The sequence below is a fragment of the Blennius ocellaris genome (genome assembly GCF_963422515.1).
Source record: "Blennius ocellaris genome assembly, chromosome: 17".
NCBI lineage: Eukaryota > Metazoa > Chordata > Actinopteri > Blenniiformes > Blenniidae > Blennius > Blennius ocellaris.
Window position 1 is genome coordinate 18915898 of NC_137666.1, and position 23612 is coordinate 18939509.

Below are 23612 nucleotides of genomic sequence, written 5' to 3' on the forward strand. Positions count from 1 at the left end.
CGCTCAGTAGAGTGCATACCTTTACCACATTTGTCGCCGTGGATACCAATGGATTACAAGGTTATTTTATCCACCATCATTTGTTTAAATTGTTTCATGTTATCACTGTTTGACACAGATATACACATGTTTTACAATTTCCGTGTGACGCTCCTCACATTTGACCCTAACCAGAGTAATGTCGTCACAGCACCGCGTGGCAGAGGATCAGGAATTGAAAATTAAACATTTTGGCATTTGTTTGACATCAACTGGATTAAAACTGACAGCGTTATGACAAAAACATGTTTTAGACAATTTTGTGACCTGAACATTTCATGTAATTCATGTGAATAGCTTTTGTTACATCCATGGTCACAGACACTGCCCTCCTCCATGAGGTGCCTCTTCCATCCGCTTTGTATGGGACATTTTTTGCATTTGTTGGGGTTATTTATTTGAAAACAGTTAGCCGTCAACATCCCAAAATACAATCTATTCCCCATATAGATGATGACAAACCGCCCCTGGAGGTTTTATGTAATTGGGATGAATAGTTTTTTCCACGTCCATAACAACAGATGCTGATCTCCTTTAATTTCCTTTGACCTCCTCCATGAGGTTCCTCTCCCATCTGCTTTAATAAATACATGCAGTCTTCGCCAAAACTGCAGTTAAACCCAAAAGAAGAAGAATATAATCTTCGCCCCAGTGTCTGTTGGCAAAGGTAAAATAAAAAAAAGGCTTTACTTTTTAGTAATGCATAATAAGTCCAAAACAAATCAATATTCAGTCTGAATAAACTTATAGGAAAAAAAGAAATTGTACAAGATTGAAGGAGATGATTAGCACGAATAAATGATCTACCTTTTAGAAGTAGGACAACATTTATTGTGAAGTATAATCTAATCTAATCTAATCACTGTTAATAAAGTTGCATCCTGCCTGGATGCTGCGCTCACGCTGAGCACGTTCCCACGCGATCGCTTTCTGATCGGCGTTGCCATGGTGAGCGTTGCTACGTGACGTTTATTGACATCCCGGAAGACGCTGAGCGCCCGGAGGAAGGAGGAGGGAGAGAGAGAGACATGGACGATAGCTTCAGGAACGTGGATGGTGCGACGGTAAAACACGTGAGTGACTCGTGGGAGACGCGCGTTGTTCGACACTCGCTCACTGTGAGAAGAAACGTGAAGATGGCTGGTGTGGAAGCCGCTCAGAGCCGCACTTTAACTGGTCACGGCGGGCTAATGCTAACGAGTTAGCCGTTAGCTCTGCGTAAAGTGTCCGTCCGGAGCCATTCAGAGAGAAATATGTTTCAGCGTTAAATTGTTAGAAAAGCAATACAAGTGCAGGCATTTAAAAAAAAAAAAAAAAAGATGAAGCACGGACGTTTAAGTTTGTCAAAACCTAACTAACGTTGTGTAAACAGTGAACCATGCTCGGCTAAATTCCCCGCAACGTGTAAATTCTCCTCTCCCGATTCTGTTTTTTCCACTTTCGAAGTCAATTTATAAACGACACGATCCTTTCTACTTTGGATTTCCCCCAGTCTCTGCACTGGCTGCCTGTGAGTCATAGGATCCACTTCAAAATATCTCCTCTGGTCACCACAACGCTGTGAATGGTCTCTGGCCTAAATACATCTCAGAATCACTTGTAGAATATGAAACATTCAGACCCTTGAGGTTGTCAGGAAGACGTTTACTAAATGTTCCTTTTTGTGCCTTTTTAACCACTTTGTTTTAATGAGTTTCATAATCTTGAACACTCGAGATCAAGATTCTCAATCAACTTGCTTTAATGTGAAAGGCCTGGTGTTGGAATGGTGCAAGAGAAATAGAATTGCCCTGGCTTTCCTTTGTCTTGCTTCAGAAGGTGGCAAATGAACACAGAGTATTCAATGTGGGAGAATAAAAGCATTTGTACCAGCAGTTTGAGATTAAGACCGTGGGTGATCATTATCTCGTCTGGGACACTTCCAGCCAGGTCACTAGTTGTTACAGTCATCCTAAATAAAACTCCCAGTATCTTTTTTCCAGTCTACCTTGAATTGAAACTGAGTACACATGTCAAGTTATGTGAAACCTTTTAGGCTGGTTTGATTATGGCTCCTTACTCATCATGTCACATCGGCACCAAGGTTCTGACTGTTGATTAAACAAGCTTAAACATGGAGCCAGTGTTTGAAATACCTAAAAAGTACATGATTTGGCGCCAATCGAGCTCTGATCTCAACACAATCAGACCTGTGCGGGTTTGAAGCGACAGAAGGATTTAAGAAGAACTGATGCTGCTTCGCAAGAAAACGCTGCTCACATCCTATTGTGACTTCTGCTCCGATGAGTCACGTCAAACGTTTGCGCATCATTGTCGAAAGTAGCCTTGGTGCTTTGAAGTGTGATCTATATTTCCCACATTAAAATCATGTTTTTTTTTGTTCTGTTTTTTTCAGGTGGCCAAATCTGGCCGCAGAGCCCGCCTTGCAGCAGACGCTTTGGAAGACTCTCGTCACACGAGGAAGTCCTCCACTTCTGCGTCGGGGGGAGACGTAAGTGATGGCGGGGGAATCGAGGCTAAACCACCTGCTGCAGTCGAACTTTACGAAGGGCTTCACGAATGTGCGTTTTTGCTTTTATCTCATGCACGTATTACAGGATGAGGATGATGAGGTAGGTGGCATGATAATAAGAGCAACTTTGCATGGCTTTTTCTGGTGCCGTTCCAGACATCACTTCTATTCTCTTCGATGTCGTCACATAGGTTCTGCTGTTGGAACAGTTTGACCATTTAACTTACAGTCCCCCATAGTGGAACCTGGCCGATGTAAAGATTTAATATACATTCTAATGAAGGGTTTAATCTGAGTTGCTCATCAGACTATAAAGCACAAATGCCAGCAGTAATGCCCTGGTTCTTCTATTCTTGCATTAAATCCTTGAATTGCTACTACACATCCACAAAGCCTTCAAGTAGTTCAAACACATTGACTGTGCGTGTGTAAATAGTCTGATTCAAACTGCATTGGAACGTCCAGGTCTGTAAATATTTAGATATCAGCATCTCAGTTCTGTGCTGAGATAAACCACAAGATAAAGATAATAATAGGAGCACGAATGAGTTAATTTCAAGGGTGAAGTTTGTATTTGGGATCTGGTGAGGTCAACCTTTCAATATAAAATCCAAACAGCTGTGACTAGAAGTAAAAACAATTATGAGGCTTAAAAATCCAAACAACTCCACCAGAGAGTGTGTTCTGCATTTTTACATTTTTGTTTTTTGTATTTTACGAACAAAATCACATGTTATCTTCTAAATATCTTAAATCACCATTTGAAAAACTTCAGGGTGGATCAAAGACCTAAAAAAAAGAAATGCTCAACTCGATAACCACAAACTAACTGACCAACTGAATCAAGGCCAAACTGAAAACCGGATTAATTCAGACTGATCTAAAACTACAGGAGCAACACTTTTATCTTGCCGTAAAAAAACCCCCTCAATTCTTCATCAGTAGCTGTTGATGAAGGCTGATTATTCTCAAAGAAATCTTAAAGTCTGCACAAGAAGCTCGTATCGTTTCATTTTGAACTCGGTGTGATGGTGTAGAAAACTGTTTGTCTGACTACCGGGGGCCCTGATGGTACGTTCATATTGGAAGTAGCCGTTTAAATACGACCAGCAGCTTCACCATCGTTGGCATTTAAGGAATCAGTCGCGTCTCCTGGTCTGGCAAACAATCAGCCAACATTCCCAACGAAAAAAAAAAGAAATTCCAGCAATGCTTTTGCTTTAGGCTAATCTTCCCAAATTAGGCCAACTGCTGTAAAGTTATGAAGCAGGATTCTCGCGCCCTTCCTGACCTCCTGTGCACATGCAATACATTTTTCTGGAGTGTCGTGCAACTCCGTGTGTGTGGGTGTATGTGTGTGTGTGTGTGGCCTTCGTTTATCAACTCTGTCCTCTTCTTCCTAAAATACCCGACTGATTGGCCACATTCCTGACGTCCTTTTAAACAAAGACTCGGTTGCTTTACTGGGCTCCCGAGGTTTGTCCACCAGACCTCCTCCACCCCAGAGACCGCGGAGGAGGAGGGATACCAAATTAGAAGCCATGAGGCCTCTGCTAATTGCCTTAATAGCCATAACTATTTTACGACAGCGGTTGAAGTGCATATTTGGTCAGGAAGGAGCGGGCCTCTCCGCTCTGTTTTGTTTCCTCGGGACACTTCTGATCCTCTCCATTCTTGCTGAGGGAAATAGAGGTCGGATAAGAAAAGTAGGGACCCTCCAGGGCACTTGACCTCATTGTCTTGTCTCCCAGGAAAACGAGTCATTGGCGGGAGGATTTCACATCACTGGAAGGAATCCTGGAACGAGGCTTTGTTGTCATTGTCGTCATTCTAATCCTTTCTGCTCTTGTTAAAGAGACAGTTACTAATTACACAAAGTTAAGAGCGCTCGTTCGGCTTCGGCTCCCTCGTTTAATGGTAATGTACGGGCAGAGCGGACCCCCCCCAACCCCACCCCCACCCCCCACCCTGCTTAATGGTGACATTCAGATTTATAAATGGCTTCGGTAAAGGAACCAGCCATGAAAGATTATTTCCTCTTCCATCGTAAATGAAAGAAATTCTTCATGAACACTTTGTCCTTTGCAGACCCAATTTAGTAATGAGAAATGTTGTGCCGCTCTCTCTTTTCTTTTCTTTTTTTCCTCTCCCTGTGATTCATTTGTCCAGTGCCCAGCACTCTGAGGAATTCACTCATTCATTCAGCTGCTGGTCTCAGGGTCCCAGTCCCAGCATCAAATATGCATACCCGTTTTACTATTTTCAGAATCAAAGAATTACAGAGTGAGAGGGTCATTTCTTTCCCCTCGGTCTATTTTTAAGCTCGGCCCGAGTTCCCACACTCCGCGCCATACGTCCGTCGGCCCGCAAATAGAAGGCAAAGTACAATAAACAATGCCCATCCAAGCATGTGCGGTTGACACTTTGACGTAGATATAAGTCCCGTTTACCACAAACGAGAAAGTTTAACAAATCGAGAGCAGAGTTTTGAGGCTCATGTGTCAAACACCTTAAACAAGACAATTCATCTCCCTATTTGATGCCTTTTATCACACTTGGCTGCCTTATTCCTGTTGGGTGTCTTGACTACCGCTGTAGAAGAGCGCCCTCTACTGGCAAATTTCTCTTCAAAAACTTCTTTTTTTTTCTTCCTTTATTCATATTCTTGCCCTCATGAAGCACAATCTGTTGTCTGACATCTTCTGACGTCTGACATCACAAAGATGATGAAATCATATTTGTAGTTTGTGCTTCATCCGCGAAAAGAGGGAAACTTTGCGTTGGTGGAAATGCATTTGGTCAGGATTCCTCCACCGTTCATTGAAGCTGTTTTGCTGACGGGAGACCTTTCCTGTTCCAGGGCCCTCCTCCTAAACCGACACGGCGGCAGGGCGGCTGGGCGGAAGAGAGCTCGGGGCCTGGCTCTGCCAAGTGAGTGTCTTTACCTCCCCTCCATCCCCTCCATCCCTCCATCCCTCCGTCCCTCCGTCCCTCCTCTCTGGAAGCCCGCTGCCGTGTTATGTGTTATTAATGAACTCTCATGCTGTTGAATGAGCTTATTTATCAGTGAATATTTGGCACTCGGGCTGCGAATCAACAAGGTTAGAGGGAGCCTGTCCGAGCAGGCAACTCTCCATTCGTCTTCATCTGCGAGCGAGGCGGTAATTGACATGGTTAATGCATCAGCCACAGGAGGGCACTGTTAGTCAGCTCGCCACTTCATCACAGGGGGGGTTTCAAGCCACTTAATCACCCCTTACCACTGCAGTTTGCTCTTTACACGGGGAGCACAACGTGGAGAATTCACGACAACGCCAGAACAGATGGAAGGCATGTGCCCCCCCCCCCACCACCCAAAAAAAGCTTTCGTCTACAACTAACAAATCTAAATCTCAATACTGTACATGACTGACTGAGCATGAGATGTTTCAATATACTGTCTAGCAGGGTTTTTTTTTTTTTTCCTTCTCTTCCCCCCCACCTGCTACTGTGCTTCTCTCCCCCAGCTTCAGTCGGGGGTCTGAGTATAGGAGATGTATTGGAGTGAACAGGCGGAGTCAATTGCGCTTATTTGCGTAGTTTGCCGCACCGTTAGTGCAAAGCGGGGGAAAAACAGCAAGCTCAAGCGACGTCCCTCGTCTCGCAGAAGGTCAGTTGCGTCGCTCCTCCGCTCCTGCTCCAGCCCCGACTTGATTCCGGGTCTGGAAGTGATTGAAATACAGGAGGTGTAAAAAAAAAAAAAAAAAAAGGGCTCGCACGTGCATTGATCCCCTCTGAAACAAAGTAAGTAATGGTCCCCCCTGGAACCAGCAAGGACTTTTTCCCTTCAATGTCACCCCTCATGCTCAATCACCGCTGCCCTCCTCCCACTAATCCCAGCGCAGAAATCCCTGGATTTGTCGATCTATCACTTCTAATTGACACTAAATGATCTGTCAGTTTATTGATGAACCTTTGAAACCAGGTTGTCACAATATATTTTATCCCTAACAACTTTTTCCAGACAGTTTTACCATGTCTATCGCTTTGCCTTACATGAGTCTTAATCAAAGGGTCTGTAATGTGTCTTAAGTGTCGCCACCCCCCACTACCCCCCCCACCTCCACCCCCCCCACCCCCCCCAGACAGGACACAGTCCAAGGGCAGGCAGGTAGGCTCCCACTGCTGCTCTCCTCCTCCTCCTCCTCCTCCACCCTTCTCTCCTCTCCCCTCCGCTCTGCCTGGGTGGGCCCCTGCACCTTCACACCCGGTCGGTGTGAACTCAGTGTGGACCGGGAGTGACCCGGACTCCTCCTGTCTTTATAGTCTACAAAGGACGAGTCGTCACGTCTGTCCTCCTCTTAGGAACTTTGGAGTTTCTTTGCCCGAGGTGAAATGTTGACCTGGACATTGTCTTTGATATTGGTATTAGAGGGTTCAAACATAATGCAGCGTACAACAGAATAAAGCAGTGATAGAAAGAAGAAGACAGAAAAAGAAAGATCTGCCTGAGGTGTTAAGCAGAGAACACTTCTCATCGTCTCATCTGGTTTGATTTTTGACTTGGTTCTCCTGTAATTTCTGTTTGAGTTAAATACTCACGGATTTTGATGATACAAGGAGATTTTGCTCTTGAGTTTTGATAGTGTCAAGTGACTGAAAAGTGTTGCAGCAGAGGATGAGTTCCCTTTAGTACCAGTAGGGGGCAGTACTCAACCAAGAGATCAAGGATTCAGATCCATCAGAAAACATCAGGCGCTTATAAAATCACTTACTGAATTAACAAAAACATGCTTCTTTTTTTTTTTATAACTTGTATGTGTTTGTTGCTATTTATTTCAGCAGTATGTAGGTATTTTTGTCCATCCTTGACATCAGGTGTGATGTTTTCCTTAAAAAAAAAAAAAAAAAGGCTGTGGTAGAAATGCTGAGTAAAGAAGTGTGAAGCGCAGTATTTTGGGGGTTCGGCGTGCTCCCGTCAAGCTGCGCTGAGCAAATGAAAAGAAGTCTGGAAATAGATGCTAAATCCAGGAGGAGAAGCCCCGTACGTTGCAGCTATTAAGGACTGTGATTTGTATTTTTAGATTGTTTTTATTTTGAAAGCCAAGCCTGAGCCAAGCCTCTCTTCTCGTGTGCAGATCTTCAAGAAGGCCTGCAGCGGAGGACCTGGAAGAGTAAGTCAACCCAAGACGCCACATTGATATTTAACTCTTTTTTGTGTTTAAAGTGGGAAAGACGCTGCACTTTCAGATCGTCCTTGCTTACAACTAACCCCCCTCCTGCCTTTCAAGAACAATCACTTAACACGATTAAAAACAACAGCGTGACTGTTGCCGCCACTTTTATTGCCATTTTCTTGTTATTCAAGTTTTTTGTTGTTGTTTTATTTTTCCCCTCTTCCTCCCCGTTACTCTTCCTCTCATCATTTTGGGACTAGAATAGACGTCAGCGTGAGGAAGAGGCAGCTAGAGGACGCAGGCGTGTGTGTTTCACTCGTCAGCGCAGCAATAGCGAGACGGGAGCTTTTACGCGAAGAACAATCTCTTTTGCTGCGCTTTTCGTCTCACTACTACTTATCTCACTCGCCTCCGGCCCGGCGTGTTCGCACCAGGGTCTTGGAGGTGATCTTGTTGGCCACTCAAACAGCATATAGCATTTTGTGTTCCAAAGTTTGAGTCCGACACAAGTAAAGCAAGCTTTCCCCACAGCCAAGTGAAGACCAAGTGGCAGTGATGACATCACTGTCAGGTTGGGTTTTTTTGAAGGCATTAAATAATTCATTCTCTCACACTTCCCTGTTTTTGTAGCCGCCGCCTGCGACCACAGACTCCCCAGGGATCGGATGATGAAGGAGGTAAGAGCACCCTCGCAGTAAGAGCACCCCCCCCCCCCCCAACTCTGCAGCCGCGCCTCCTCACGGGCAAGAAGGAGTCCTCCGGTGTCTCCTCAGCCCACATTCATCCTCTGAAAGTAGAGCAGATAAGCAGGCAGTCAGATCATCACTTCCCACTGAGGCCGGGGTCATATTTCTCCCCCCGGATCCGAGCGTCCGCACGTCCCGGCGTGCGGACGCGAGGCTTTCTGATGAACATGAGAATGCGTTTATCCATTAATGTTGGGAGTCGGGAGCTGATGGCCGGAGGTGTTCAAGCACAACACAGTCGGCCACAAGCGAGACGCACAGGTTCCCTTCGAACCGGCGCTGCTGAATACAGATCCAGAGGTGAAAGTGCTGCTTTGACTGCGTGACCTCGGGGGGGGGGGGGGGGGGGGGGGCTCGACTGTTCACTACAAACGACGCAAAAAGACTGAGGCGGCGGCCATGACGGCAAGCCGCTGGCCAAGGTTTAATTGTGCGGCGCAAAGCAGGCAGAAATACAGGGGATTGTTTCAGCCAGCGAACTGCCGGCTTTACAGATATTGGAGGAGAGTTCAGAAATTATTTTGATAAATACCAATAAGATAACGTAACTGGAGTCCGTCTGTTAGAAATGACTTCAAACAAGTAACCCCCCCCCTCCTTCAGAAAAAAACAATAATGATCAGAAAATTAATAATGATTTATACAACTTAAACAAAACCTCATGTATTTTATAGCTACTTGTAATTTCAATGATTCATTTCCCCCCAAAAAAACCCCCTTCAAGGTCGCATTTGTTCATTTAATGAAATATATAACTAGTTGGGATTTCTCTGTGAACTTCTAAAGAATGTACATTTCTCAAATTCTCCCAACATTCTAAACACAAATTTGAAATTCACTGTGGCTGTATTTTCCCCTCATCATTTGTGTTTCCGCGTTTGAAAAAGAGCATTCGCGATAAAGGACGGCGGGATTTTGTGATGGGGGGGAAAAACGAATGGCGGCGATAAAGCGCCGGCTTTGAGGTGCACTGCTTGCGTCGGGATGGTAAAATGAATTCAGCTGTTGTCGCTGAAATGGCCGGAGCGCTGCCTCGCACGCCGGGTGTCCACAGGTTGGGTGTTCCTGCGGTTAATGCCGGCGGAAAGACGATTACCGTGTGGAGGGAGACCTCTTAATGCAGCGCTGGAGGCAGGGGCAGTGGAAATTACAGTGCTGAGGGTTAGTGAGATAGCCCCTGCCATCTTGATTATGTCCCCACCCTTATCCCTGATGTCCACAGGCTCCGAGCGCAGAGAGGGGCTGCCCCCCCCTCCCCCCACTGCTCCCTTCTCCCTATCAGCTGCCCCCACTACTTCCTGCCGGCCACTTAAAGTAGCAGCAGTATCACAAACACACCGGTCTTGTTTCATGTGCCACCGTCTCGCCCTCGGACCGCGACGTGTCCCAATATTGTCCCATCAGCCTTTCAAATAGATTCCGCGTGCCGAGGTAATCATTTGCCTGGACCCCCTCCCCCCCGCGCAGATTATAGGAGCTCCCCCGAGTGACGTGTAGAGACGTGGCGCTCCCACCAAAAGTGGCTGAGTGGCGTGTGTGCCCGCCGCGGGGAGCGTGTCTACATCCACAGCAAATTATCCCCTTTTTGATATTTACATGCTCCGGCGCGGACGCCGGACGCCAGCGCGTAATAAGGCGCTCCGCGTGGCCTCCTCGCCCGCTGCCAGACAAAAAGCCACCTTGATGCGCGTCCAGCTGAGCGAGCGGGGAGGAAGTGAGCGTGTGTTAACGTGGCCTCCTCCTTGATGGAGTTGCCTCCTTTTTTTGCGTCAGGAGAAAAAAAAAAAAACGCCGGCTCGTTTGCAGCCGCCTTCACGCCCCACTTGACCTCCGGCGGTAGGTTGAATTTGAAACTCGTTTGAAAAATGTTGCTCAAACGCTTTTCACTTAATAATAGACTTTGCATATAGACAACAGTCGCCCCGCGCTTCACGGCGAACCCTTCCACGGTGTGTTAATAGTGCATCACGGGGGCTGGAATGGAAAAGAAAGGCGGCCGGCGTGGACAGACAGTCGACCCGGGAAGCTGTTTGCCGAGCCGGACGGCGAAGCTTTTTGATGTCATTGCACTAAGACCATTAAATTTGATTGGGGGTCCGGAGGGGACGGATTCTGCTGAACGCTGTGCTTTGTAAATGAGAGGACAAAGTGTCACCGGAGCCTCATGAATATGAAATACCTGCGCCCGCATTTATTTGGATATCAGAAACACAGATGAATCTTGTCAGCGGCTAAACGAGCGTGGCATTTTTAATTTGGTTTAATTAAAAAAGAGAACGGAATAAGTTTCGGCAGAGCGTGAACTTGATGTGAAATTCCAGAAATATTGTCACTTTACTTCATCAGAGATCAATCTTTTGTCAGCTTGAGGTTTTTTTTTTTTTTTTTTTTTTTTTAGGGGGGGGGGGGGGGGTATTTTTGAAGAAACCGGTGACACAGATGCCAAGATATTTCCTCACATCAGATGCAGACTTCCATCTCCTCACCTCTATTTAGCTCTTCTATTGACTTTCCCCTCAGGGTGCAGCACTGTGGTTGGAGATTACTGACAACCCTCTCTCTTTCTCTCCCTCTCTCTGTCTCTCTCTCCCTCTCCGAAAACATTGTTGAGGAAAGACACATCACACCCAAAAGCTGGGAGGCCGAGCTGTACCGCACTGTGAAGCGGTTTTAGGCAGATGAAGCCACTTCTCCGTCATGTCCTGCCAAATTGATTCCGTGACAGGAAAGCGGCTTCGGCGCGACCTCTCGCACGACGCTGCACGTTTTTTTTGTTTCTCCCGAGGCTCATTTTTCCAAACCAATCTGTTCAGACCTCTTTCCCCGTCCATCTTTTATTTTCTCCCCCCCCTGCCATAATCTCAGAAATGCTGTGAAAGTTTGCCCCGTCCTTACTTGGGAGTGGAGCCATCCTCTGCCCCGCTGCGTTTTGCCAATTAAAGAGGGTTCCTACTGTCTGAGCAGCGGGCCGGCGCCGCCCGGCGCCGCGGCTCCTGCCAAGGGCCGCACCGTGACTTCCGACCCCACACAGATGGGCCCGCGGGCAAATTCTCTTGCACGTGGCTGGACGCCGCCCCCAGTCGGAGTGGCAGAGCGGACACGGAGGTCGGCCCCCGCCGGCCACCGCGGGTCCTGGGGGTGGGCGCCACTGACAGGGCCCAAATGCTAAGGTAGCAGGGGGTGCGTTCTGGGGAGCCCCCGGCCGGCGCCCCGCTCGCAGCGGGGATGAGCTGCCGCCTCGCCTCCTGAATATTCATGGCCGCATGGCTATTGTGACAGGGCGGCTCTTATGAGGATGTAGCGAGGGGGAGGGGTGGGGAGGGCGGGGGGGGGGGGCTGCCACACCGATTTGACCACACACACACTTGATATCTGCTGTATTTAATCAGGAGTTCTGTAGCGGTATGTAAATGACGGAGTCCACTGTTCTCGGAATGTTCCACTTCCGCCACGATCTGACGTCTGGTGTCCGTTTTGCCATTCGCAGACATTCCCGTGATTCCGGACCTGGACGAAGTGCAAGAAGAAGATCTCACTCTGCAAGTCGCCGCCCCCCCGAGGTACCGAGACCCCCCCCCCACCCCAGAACCCGGGACACTGGATCGGTGTCGGTGACGTTAGCCGTCCTCCACTTTGCCTTATCGGGGCCCAAATGGAGAAATAACAGTTGGGTGTGATTTATGCAACTCCGTTCGCCGGGTCCTTACTAACCGGGGCCCTTTTGATTTACAGGGCAGTGAGGGACACGCCGACATGTGTCGAATATGTAGCAAGGCTATGACAGCGGTGGAGGTTATTAGGCTGGGGCTTGCTCTCCGTGCGAGATAATATCCACATTGAACTCATTGCGGGGGCAATGTAGCGTGTAATGTGCAGTAAGTAGGACTGGCATGCACTGCTAGGCCCCGTCCACTCTCGGAGCCCCCCCCCCACTTAATTCCAGCCCGCAGATAAGCAGCTGGGTTTCAATTTGAAGCGTTTAACACTTGGCAACCATCTCCTGCTCTCTGCGGCCTTTGCTTGAAGTCTTAGAGCTTAATTGTGCATAAACTTCAAACTTATCTGGAGCCACTTCTCAGTCCTGCTTCGCGCGTGAGGCGAAGGTCCCCTTCTCTCTGCGACGTGCCGCTTTTTGGGTTTTTGAAATGCGTCGCGGAGCACTGCTTCTTGTCGACCCTCCTGACTTCCTGTCTCTCTCTCTGCCAGCATCCAGGTGAACCGGGTGATGACCTACAGAGATCTGGACAACGACCTGAAGCGTTATTCTGCCTTCCAGACCTTAGTAGGTTTCTCTTGATTCTCATGTCTTTTATTTTGATGGTGGATTTTTTCCCCCCCTGCGTCAGTGGAGATTCTTTTACACTCTTTCATCAGGACGGAGAGATCGACTTGAAGCTCCTCACCAAGGTTCTGGCTCCGGAGCAGGAGGTGAAAGAGGTGAGTGGGTTTTCAGTAAATATAGCCTGCGAGCCCCCCGGCGACGGCCTGTCCAGCTGTTTCTGGAGCTCCGGGGGGGCTGCCACTCGCTCTCCCAGGTAATCAAGATTTATGATGTGTACATTAACACCCTCTCGCTCTCCTTCCTCGGGTTTGTCTCCCAATTCTGCCTTTCTAAATCCTTCTTGTCCGGCGCTGGCTCCGCAGGACGATGTGAGCTGGGACTGGGATCATCTGTTTACCGAAGTGTCCTCGGAGCTGCTGATGGAATGGGATCAAGGAGAGAGCGACGAGCCGGCCGTCTCTCCCGTGCCCTGAGGAGGACGGAGGGGATTTGAACCGACACCCTCCCGTGGCTCCAGTGGGAACGACGGGTGGATGTTTAGTACACGTACAATTTAGTTATATTAACTTCTATTGTGTGAATGCTGAAGGGGATCCAAATCCGTCTTATTATTTGTCCGTGCCACACTTTGAACCATTCAAATGTCAAAACGTGCAGCTTGTTCATTAGATCACTGCTACAATGTTTTTTTTATTTATATAAATATATATCTTTAACTGTTTCCGATTAAATCAAAAGAAAACAACCTCTCAGCACTGGAGACTCCTTCAGCATTCATGCTTTTTCTTCTAGAAATGCAAACCTAATTTATATTTTATGAAAGTATATGTCCAAAGAGGTTTTCTAAATAAAGATGTGTTCAGGTGCTGTCCTGTCTCACTTGGTCTCTCCAGGTTTTTTGTTTGATAGTTTTAACTTTAACAGCCAAAAGGCAAAGTGATTTCTGGAAAAAAAGAAAAAAAGAAAAAGGCCCTCTGAAAATAGCGGCTGCAGATAAAAATGCCCTCTTCTACCAGCAGCATTATCAACACCCTCATACAAGTCCAAGGTTGATAATCAGCTAAGCTGAAATCCACTTGATTGTGTTCAAATTAACATTCCTCATTAAAGCCTACAACCTTATTGTTATTGACTGTGCCATTGACTTTATCTTCCAGCTCTTCGATAGGAGCAACCCCGTCTTCACTATTATCTCAAATGCATTGAGCAGAGTTCCTATTGACACGTGGGGGATTAGCATACATTATACCTTTTTTTTTTTTACCGGATGAAGAGGAACGGGTGGAAGTCGTGAACAAGACGTCAGGCGTTTACTTTTGACTCCTAACAACACAAAGTTGCTTCAGAGCAAAAGAGCAGGGGAACCGTTTCCTGGGTTCAACATGCGTCGCTGGCGTGGATCAGCATTCAGTTTAGTCTTTGGTTCATGCGTGTGAATATAAATGCAATCCTCCACAGTCGGGCCAGGGCTATTAGGAAACGGCTGTAACATTTACAGATTGTGATTGGGTTTATTTCTCAGGCGGAGAGTGGTCTCGGGACATTTGGAGATGCACAGCAAAAAAAAAGTCCTGAAGGACACGCGATCCATGCGTCTTAACAGCTCAATCACTGGCCAACACAAATAGATCCAGAGTTTTTTTTTTCTCCCTTGAATCAACTTCATCAGGCGAAAACACCTCAGGACGCATCTATCACACGGGATACTTCTGCGTGGCAGAATTTCTTTATCCCCGTGCTTAAATTCAGTGAGTGGTCTCCGTTTCTCTATCTGACATACAAATGCATTTTTTTTTCTTTTTTTTTTTTTTACCACCTCCACAATTGGCTTATTTGGCCAGACTTAATGAATTCTGCCCATATGCCCCGAGCAGCTGCTGCGTTGCCCCTTCCTCCTGCCCCCGCCGAGCTGCGAAGTGCCCATCCATGTAGAGACAACCTCTAGCTGTCTCTCTGGAAACGGCTTAAGCCTGCCACTCCTCCGCTGGCAGCCAGCCGGCGCCGTCTGAGCCGGACTGCGGTACGGGCCTAGGACTCCGATTTAGGGACCCGGGGGCGATCGCGGGTTGAGGCCGGGCCCGAAATGATTGCCCCCCACCCACCCCCCCCCCCCCCCCCCGGCTACACCGGTGGATCAGAGAGGGGATTAGAGATGGCGAGAGAGGGGAAGATCCAGAGACGCTGTTTGGCAAAGCGCTCGCATCCGAGCTTCTCAAAGTGACCTCCTCTCCGCAACGCTCTGCTCCTCTTCCTTTATTCTCCCCGCGTCGCTCGCCGTGGATCCGTCCCCGGTCCCGCGGCCGGGGCCAACAAACGACCTCTCACTGTCTGGGTGCGGCGAATTCGATCACATCAAAAAAAAAAAAAAAACGACTACAGTGTATACATCATCCCCCGGCGAGGACGACAGTCCCGCGTTCTTTTTAGAAAGCTTGGTGGTTATGGCGGAGGAGCGGAGTCACTGGGAGGTGAGCGCAGTCCGACTCCACGTTGGGCCCGCGGCCGTCAGATCGGACGATAAGAGCCGGCGTGGATCCGGCGCGCGATTTGTTTTTGCCTTGACGTTTTTCTATTAAAATAATGGGGGTCATTACTGCTGTAAAATCCACACCGCCTCCACGCAAGCCTTTGTAATTCAATATTTCATTCAGGACGCTGTAGTAATGACGGCGTTTAAAAAAAAAGAAAAGAAAAAAGAAGCCCTTCCTTGTTTTGCCGGGACGCGCGCACCGCTGTGGCGAGAAAAAGCTCCCAGCGTCCACACGGCCAAGTTTTTTTCCCCTCATGTGAACCCATATATGGTTTATTTATAAAGCAGCAGTTTGTTTCTGAAGGTAAAACCTTCAGGCGGCAGTTGAGCACGGCGAGTTCTCAGGCCACTGGCTTTAAATGGGCAATTTATCTGTGTTTTTATAGCCCCCCCCCCCCCGGTGGAAATGACTTTTCATTTAGTGGCAAAGAAAACAAACGGGGGAAGTAATACAATTTTAATAAAAAAGACCAAAAAAAACCAGCAAAAGGCCCCATTTATGTAATGTTTTTTTCCCTGCTCTCCGTCGACAGGCTTGTCCTAATGTATTTTGATATTGGGCGCTAATTGGAAGGATGGAGTGGAGCTAATATGCTTCCAGCTCTGCTTAATATGCTGTGGTGTTGACAGAAGTTTATACATCTTATCTGTTCTCAATATCTCCCTTCCATATGGCCCGAAAGCAATATGCTGAGGTGTAATTAAAGCAAATGGGGAGATGTGGAGATAGCCGGGGCCTGAGGCCGGGCCCCTCAGACACAGAGTGAGGGGTGAGGACAGACGCGTTGAAGCTCAAGAGTTATTAGGTGCAGTTGATTCCCGCCGGGGGGCCGCGTGCCCGTCGCTGGTTCCCCGCCAGCGCCCTGAGCAGTTCCATGTCAGCGGGCTGCCACAGACCAGGGCGTCTGTTTTGTTTTGTCCACCGTTAAGGTGGATAAAAGTGTAACACTGGATTAAGTCTAAAGCAGAGGTTTCAAACATATTTCAGTTTAGGGGCGGCAACTTCATCCTGATTCGGCCGGACTGGTGAGATAGAACCATAATAACCTTTAAACTTAAGGTTTTTGTTGTTGTCGTTGTGGTGGTACATTGTATATATGAAAATGTCGCAAAACCAAAACGGTTACTTCAGAAGATGACACCAATCTCAACATAAGGAGAATTTGAATGAAAATTTCTCTCATTAAAAAAAAAAAGGTAAAATGTCCAAAGAAAACTCCTTCAGCTGTTGAGCTATGCATGTTTTTACAAACTTTTACAAAGGCTTTTCAGGCTAATGCTAGTTTTGTGTCGTGTCCGCTGCCCTGTTTTCATGGATCAGAGCCTCTTATGGGCCTCGTGTTTAAATTCATTAAAGATTAATTGAAATTATTCGAAAAGAAACATGCTATACTTTAATACAATCACTGATGCGTCAGTTAAAAGCTAATAAAAATAAAAATGTATACTGATTCAACCTAAGTAGAAGTAAGAGTACTTGAGTACTTATGTAATCACTTTGCAGACTACCAGTATGTATAATGACCAACCTGATTTTAATGTTCAGTCAAAACATTAGTGTGACACAAAACTCATGTGTTTAGAGTTTTGGGGGACTATAGGTGGAATGTTTAAGCTTTGTATGAGTGGATTTCTTTCCTGTAATATAAGAATTGAATAACGTGGCTGGAATCTCTAGAAAACACCTTGAACTCCTCTTTAAACGAGTTTCAAAGAGGCACTTCATGCAGTAAAGAAAAACAACTTGTAAGACAGTTGCAGCCTCTCTATAAAGACCCGCCCATCTCTTCATCAGCCGTTATGAAACGCCACGAATCCTCACAATCAAAGAGCACGCACACGAAGCCGTGCCCTCCCTTTAAGCCACGGACAAGATCCTGTTCGACTAATTAATCTGCCACTTGAATATATGCAAGGTCAATTTTTGGATTGTGAGGCTCGACGTAATGGATGCAAATGCAGCCTATATTCAAATGAAACGCAGGCCCTTTGAAACCAACCTCAAAAAGTGGCCGCAGTATTGATTTGCAACAAAGACTTCAAGTTTAAAGGAGAAATCCTCCGCACAACTACTGAGGCAGTCAGATCAATATCATTGTTTTTGATCAAAAGGGGATTGGTCTTTGAAACGGCTAGATTAAACAGATGTTTTATTTTTCATTAGTTATCCTGCACCTTTAAAAGCCCCCCTCTGGGGGGGTAAAGGGGGGGTGTGGGGGGTGGTTACTCCACCAAAGAGACAATGAAAGTGGTGTTTTTTTTTTAAGACCGAAAGTTTGACAGGCTGAAAGGTATTTTCACTTATTTAAAAAAAAAAAAAAAAAAAAAATCCCCCACCTCTCTCTTCTTTAGTTAATATTCTGCCGCTCCAAGTCCTTTTTTTGTTTACCCCAGGTGGGCTCGGACATCAAATGGCTGGGGTGGTGGCAGCTTGGAATGCCCCTGGGCATCTTACGGCCGTCATGTTGTCAGAAGACCGGGGTGGAGGAGGGTGGAGGGGGGGGGGTGGAGAGGGCGAGGAGTGTTTTTTTAAGTATAAACCACGAGGCAGAGAGAGGAAAGCTTCTGTTCTTCTTCCCACAGTGAGATTGGCTGAATTCATTATTGCGGTTTCTCCCGCTCCTCTCCTCGTATGTTTTTTTTTTTTTTGTGAGCCGGTGGGCAGGACAGAGGTTTGAACATGAAATACAGCCGGGCTCTACATTTGTCATGTATTTTTATTATTTTCCTTCCTCACGTCTCAGTCCTGTAGGCAAGGTCCCTTCATTTTTCACATGACTGCTTTTTCTTATCATTGCAGGCCCTCTCCGCTGGCCTACGAGTGACTTAAAGGCAATAAAACACCAAACATTCTGTAAAACACCGACGCCTCTCTGGTCCGGAGGCCCGCCGACGCCTCTCTGGGAAATTATGATAATAACTCAGTGGTGGTTGGAGTGGCCGGGTCGCTGTGTGTGTGTGTGGGGGGGGGAAATGAGGGAGGGTTCACCAAGGTCCTCTGAGCAGGGGCAGGTCAAGGTGGCCTGTTGGGCCTCGCCAAAATCCCCCCCCACCCCCCACCCTCCCTCACCTCCCTCACCTCCTCCCCCACCGTCATAAACTCTTTCCATCATGCGGGATGGCGGCTGCAGGCAGGTATACAGCAGAACCTCTTTGTCTTGTAGCTGCCGGCGATAAAGCAGTGGCTGATGGGAGGTGTGCCTGTGTCGGCCCCCTCCGGCGGCGGCGGCTGGGGGGGGGGGTCAGCTGAGGAGCTTATCGTGGACGGCAGAGGAAAACGCTTGAGTCAACAAACCTCTGCGCTTCGCCCTCGCGGGGTCAACGGCGCTCTGAACCCGGCGCTTGGTAATTTTTTTGTTCCTCTCAGGAGGAAGAGACGGGAGGCGGCGAGGAGAACGCCGGCCGGCCCGCTCATTGTTGGACCGTGTCTGCTTGTTGGGGGAGTCTGGGTCTGTTCCTGGGGGCGGGGGCTGGACGTGCGGGCTGCACCGCCGTGGTGCTGACAGAGGGGGTGGAGGTGGGGGGTGGGGGCTGAGATTGCACCTGTTCCGGCCCGGTGCCCTCCCAGCAGGACACCGTCAGAGCCGCAGCCTTCTCCTGGCATCTGTGATGGGGGGCCGGGGGCCAGTCCCTCCTCCAAGCGCTCGCTCCACCTCTTTTTTTTCTTTTTTTTTTTAGCCTGGTGGAAGGCAGGAGTGCGAAACGCTGGAGGCTCCATCTGCCGAGGGCTCGCCGCGGTCTCCGCGGCCCGCCCGGGGAAGGGGGTTGCTGGGCCTCCATGACTCTGCCACGGGGGTCTCACAGTGGTCGACCGCAGCTCCGCACATCACACGTCACACGCCAGCTGGCCAGGATTTCTCCTGTAAACAGAGACTAATGACCACTCCACACACACACACACACACACACACACACACACACACACACACACACACACACACACACACACACACACACACACACACACACACACACACACACACACACACACACACACACCAGCATCCTGAGGTTGATTTGCAAGATTTGCAGCTGAACTTTGTTGGAGGAGCTCAGTGGGAAACTGCTATCAGATTCTTTCACCACATCAGAGCCTGCGAGCAAAATCACAGGCCTCCTGGAGCTGCAGCGGGGTGCAGAGAGTCCAGAGATCCAGCGAGTCCAGAGATCTAGTGAGTCCAGTGAGTCCAGAGTCCAGAAAGTCCAGCGAGTCCAGAGAGTCCAGAGATCCAGTGAGTCCAGAGAGTCCGGAGAGTCCAGAGAGTCTAGAGATCCAGCGAGTCCAGTGAGTCCAGAGTCCAGAGATCCAGTGACTCCAGAGAGTCCGGAGAGTCCAGAGAGTCTAGAGATCCAGCGAGTCCAGTGAGTCCAGAGTCCAGAGATCCAGTGACTCCAGAGAGTCCAGAGAGTCCGGAGAGTCCAGAGAGTCTAGAGATCCAGCGAGTCCAGTGAGTCCAGAGTCCAGAAAGTCCAGAGAGTCCAGAGAGTCCAGAGTTCCAACGAGTCTGGCGAGTCCAGAGATCCAGTGAGTCCAGAGAGTCCGGAGAGTCCAGAGATCCAGTGAGTCCAGAGAGTCCAGAGAGTCCAGAGATCCAGAGAGTCCAAAGAGCCAGTGAGTCCAGAGAGTCCAAAGATCCAGTGAGTCCAGAGAGTCCAGAGAGTCCAGAGATCCAGCGAGTCCAGAGATCCAGTGAGTCCAGAGAGTCCAAAGATCCAGCGAGTCCAGAGATCCAGCGAGTCCAGAGATCCAGTGAGTCCAGAGAGTCCAAAGATCCAGCGAGTCCAGAGATCCAGCAAGTCCACCTGCTGAGCCTCTGCAGACACTCACATTCAAGGGCACCGACAAACTTCACTAACAACACACTTCTTTAAAAAAAAACATTTTAATGCAACAAGTTGACAGGTTTCTTTACTCAAAGCTGCTATATCGATAGACTTTTCAATAACAATAACTTTTACACATATTTGCATATTATTTACTTGTCTTCTCTTTTCGGAACAACTATTTTATTTTAATCAATTTTGAACTTTTAGAACCGACCAGAAAACAAAACAAACGGGTAAAGTAGGAATAGAAAAGATGTCGGAATCTGGGTGTTAAATGATGAAATACAATGTTTAGGCGTAAAGAAAAAAGCCCCTTCAAGACGCTGCAGAGTTGCAGAGACGTCAATCAATGTGAGTTTTCACAAAATCATTCAAAGTTTCAAACCTTTTCCTCTGAAGAGCGCCGGGAAAAGGCGTCCCCCTGACCCCCGCGGTGTCTTGTCATGCAGGTGAAGCACACGGCGACGGCCTGCCACACATTTTAACACAATATAATCGATATATGCCTTTGAGTTTTGTGGCTGAAGGACGTCCGCGTCTCCACGACCCCCCCCCCCCCCCCCCACCCCATTTCAATCAAACTACAATTATCCTCAGCGTCCCTGTAAAGCAAATAAATTCATATACGTCCCGCCGTATTTGTCCCGATGTCCCCCAACATATGCCTTCATAGATTCTAATTATCTATAGGGATATAAATAAAGGTATCGAATGCAGGGCTGTGGGTAAAGTGACATTGAGTGTTATTCCCCGGTTAGGTAAGGACAGGTAGGGAGGTCACGCCGCCACGCTGAGCCACCGGCAGCCAGCGACGGTGGGCCCCCGCCGCTCCACCGGACTGACTTGGCTTCATCTGCAAACTCGCAATAAATATCTGGCCATCATTTATTTTAATTCACTCCTTTCTTGCTCAGATGGAATGGATTCTTAACCTTGTAGGACAAGGACACCCGCATGCTGCCTGCCATGCCTTAGCTGCTAAATTATTCTTCATTCTTCGGTGGGGAATAAAAAAAAAAAAAAAAGAAAAGAAAAAGAAAAAAAAAAGGGAGTCCGGCGTTGCTCAGACTGTCAGCTCCAATGAAAAGCGAGCCTGAAAACATTGTCACTGAACCCCTGGACAAGGAAAAGACGGGAAGTGGGCAGTGAAAGACGGAGTGAGGGGAGAAGTGGGGGGGAGAGAGAGGAGGAGGGTGGTGGTGGTGGTGGTGGAGGTGGAGGTGGGGGAGTCAGCAGCCTCCAGAGTGATTTATTTGCCAAATCAGGACACAATGAGTCGATTATGAGTCCTCTAATAAGAGAGAGTGTTTGGGGACCCACTAATTGGGCATGATTGAGTTGCAGTCTGGGAGCCGGGCGAAAAGGGAACCTGGTCGGCGGCTGTCATGCAATCATCAGCTAATCAGAGCTTTGAAATTAAAACTGCGTGTTTAGGGTAGAGGACGGGATAATGGCGGGGACCTGCCTGAGCTCGGAGGCTGCCTGAGGAGCCTGTCACACTCTGGGTCCGTGTGTGTGTGTGTTTCCACTGTTTGTCCACTCCTGTGTGTTGTTTATGAGTATTGTGTGTGTATGTGTGTGTGTGTGTGTGGATGGGACCGATTATTGTACTCACTGGGTGTGAGTGTGTATTTAAGGCCTTTCAGCTTTGACTGGGTTCTGCTCTGGTCTTGATGAGGACGGTGAAGGAGCTGTAATCAGCCAGCCCTTGTACTAATGTGTGTGTGTATGTGTGTGTGTGTGTGTGTGTGTGTGTGTGCACTCAACTTTTTCTTTTCTGTGTTTTTGTGCTCCATACGCAGTGATAGAGAGACATAGAGAGACAGAGAGAGAGAGAGAGAGAGAGAGAGAGAGAGAGAGAGAGATTGAAACTGTAAGATTGTTTGAATTCTACATAATTGCAGGTGAAAAGTGATGAAAATAATTAAACAAGAGGGCTTCGATTGAATTTACCTGTAGAAAGTATGGCTGCATGAGGAACGAAGTACATTTCTCAGAGAAATAAAATAAAATATGAATGTCTACAATACTGTGTATAGATGCATGTTTTAAATGTAAATACAAAGCTGTTTTTATGTTGTTCGTTAAAAGAATAAAATTATTGAATGCAACATGCACGTCAAAAGGTTTTAAATATAACATCAAACTGTACTTCAAGAAATACTTGAGTAGAGACAGAAACACAAGCATTTGTAATCTGTTCACTGGCCCAATCAATATTATTTTATATAAAAGGCAGAGCCAGCATAGAGTAAAGCAGTCTTTTATATTATATAATAAATATATGAAGATAAATTAGACATATTGTTTGGATTTAAATAACTACGCACATTTTATTTAATATTACACACCAATATTTGTTTTAGATGGCTTAAAAATCAATCAACTATAAATATGCCTTAAAAGAAATGCAAAAAATTACAAAAATACCAAAAAACTATATGATTTGAAAACCAATATGGCTGCTGATCAGACTAGACTTTTTAAATGTGTTGTTATTATTACTATTATTATTATTATTATTTTAAAAGAGTATTTTGTGGTGTTTCCACACAACATGCAAGCCGGAATAGACAGTCTGAGTGCAGGTGTTGTTTCCAGGCGTCGCCACTAGGGGACAGTGTTTATCTGCAATGCAATGCCGGAGCGCACAGATAATTGATGTCAGGTGAGCAGGCAATAACAAGAATGCAGTGCATGCATCTGCATGAAGGATAAAGCAGGGGGGAAAATGACTACAAAGGGAGAGTGAGTTATTTATTTTATCCTGAAACGGTACAATTTGGCTGAAGAGTTTGTTTTAATTCCCGAAAAGTCCAAGTGAAATTATTTGTACAGTTAATCTTTAATGAAAACCCTGAGATTTAAAAAAAATAAAATTGTAATTAAGATGTTTTAGGTTCACTTTTAAAAGTATATTTCCACAGAAAGAGGAGCAACATGCACAACTTCTGCAGTGCAGTTTTGTTTCTCTCCCATCATGGTGTATTTATTCATAACAGAGAAACTGCTTCAGCCAATGCTGCATGAAGTTCCAGTGTCATAAACGTTTCATTATTTATCCGTTGAAGGTATACAAGTAAATGAGACCAGGCTGGAGGTTTGGTGATTGTATTCATGTCAAGTCTCAATCCAGGGTGCTTATTAGCAGGTATCTACATTTTTCATTTCTCTTCATCATTAATACATTTACACACATCTGCTTGCTGTTGTCCATGCTGCAATATTAATTTTAATGGAGCAGATAAATATTGAGTCAAGTGACAGTTATATTGCAAATCTGCTCCTTGTTGAGGAAAAATTAAACTTTTTTTTTTATCCACTTTCCTATTGGTTTCCCTGTCATCCTGTCTGTATCCACTATTTCCCCGCCAAAACAACCAAAACACTACTTTTGTTTTGCTTTTTTCTTCTTCCCCCAATTCCTCTCCAGCCTTGTCTAATTGTAAATGCGCCTTCCGTCTAAAGAGGGCCTCACTATAAAAATCTGAAGTGGGTTTAGGCATAAATGGGATTAATT

General features: G+C 47.0%; 1 protein-coding gene across 1 annotated transcript; it reads left to right on the forward strand.

The window, feature by feature from the left end:
* The first annotated feature begins 1033 nt into the window (after positions 1-1033).
* ift43 (intraflagellar transport 43 homolog (Chlamydomonas)) lies at positions 1034-13596 on the forward strand. The gene is made up of 9 exons (XM_080513008.1): positions 1034-1112; positions 2435-2530; positions 5412-5482; positions 7669-7704; positions 8338-8384; positions 11941-12013; positions 12660-12735; positions 12828-12890; positions 13098-13596. Exons 1-9 carry the CDS (start codon positions 1068-1070, stop codon positions 13206-13208), a joined length of 618 nt encoding a protein of 205 aa, XP_080369134.1. The 5' UTR covers positions 1034-1067; the 3' UTR covers positions 13209-13596.
* Positions 13597-23612: the final 10016 nt, after the last annotated feature.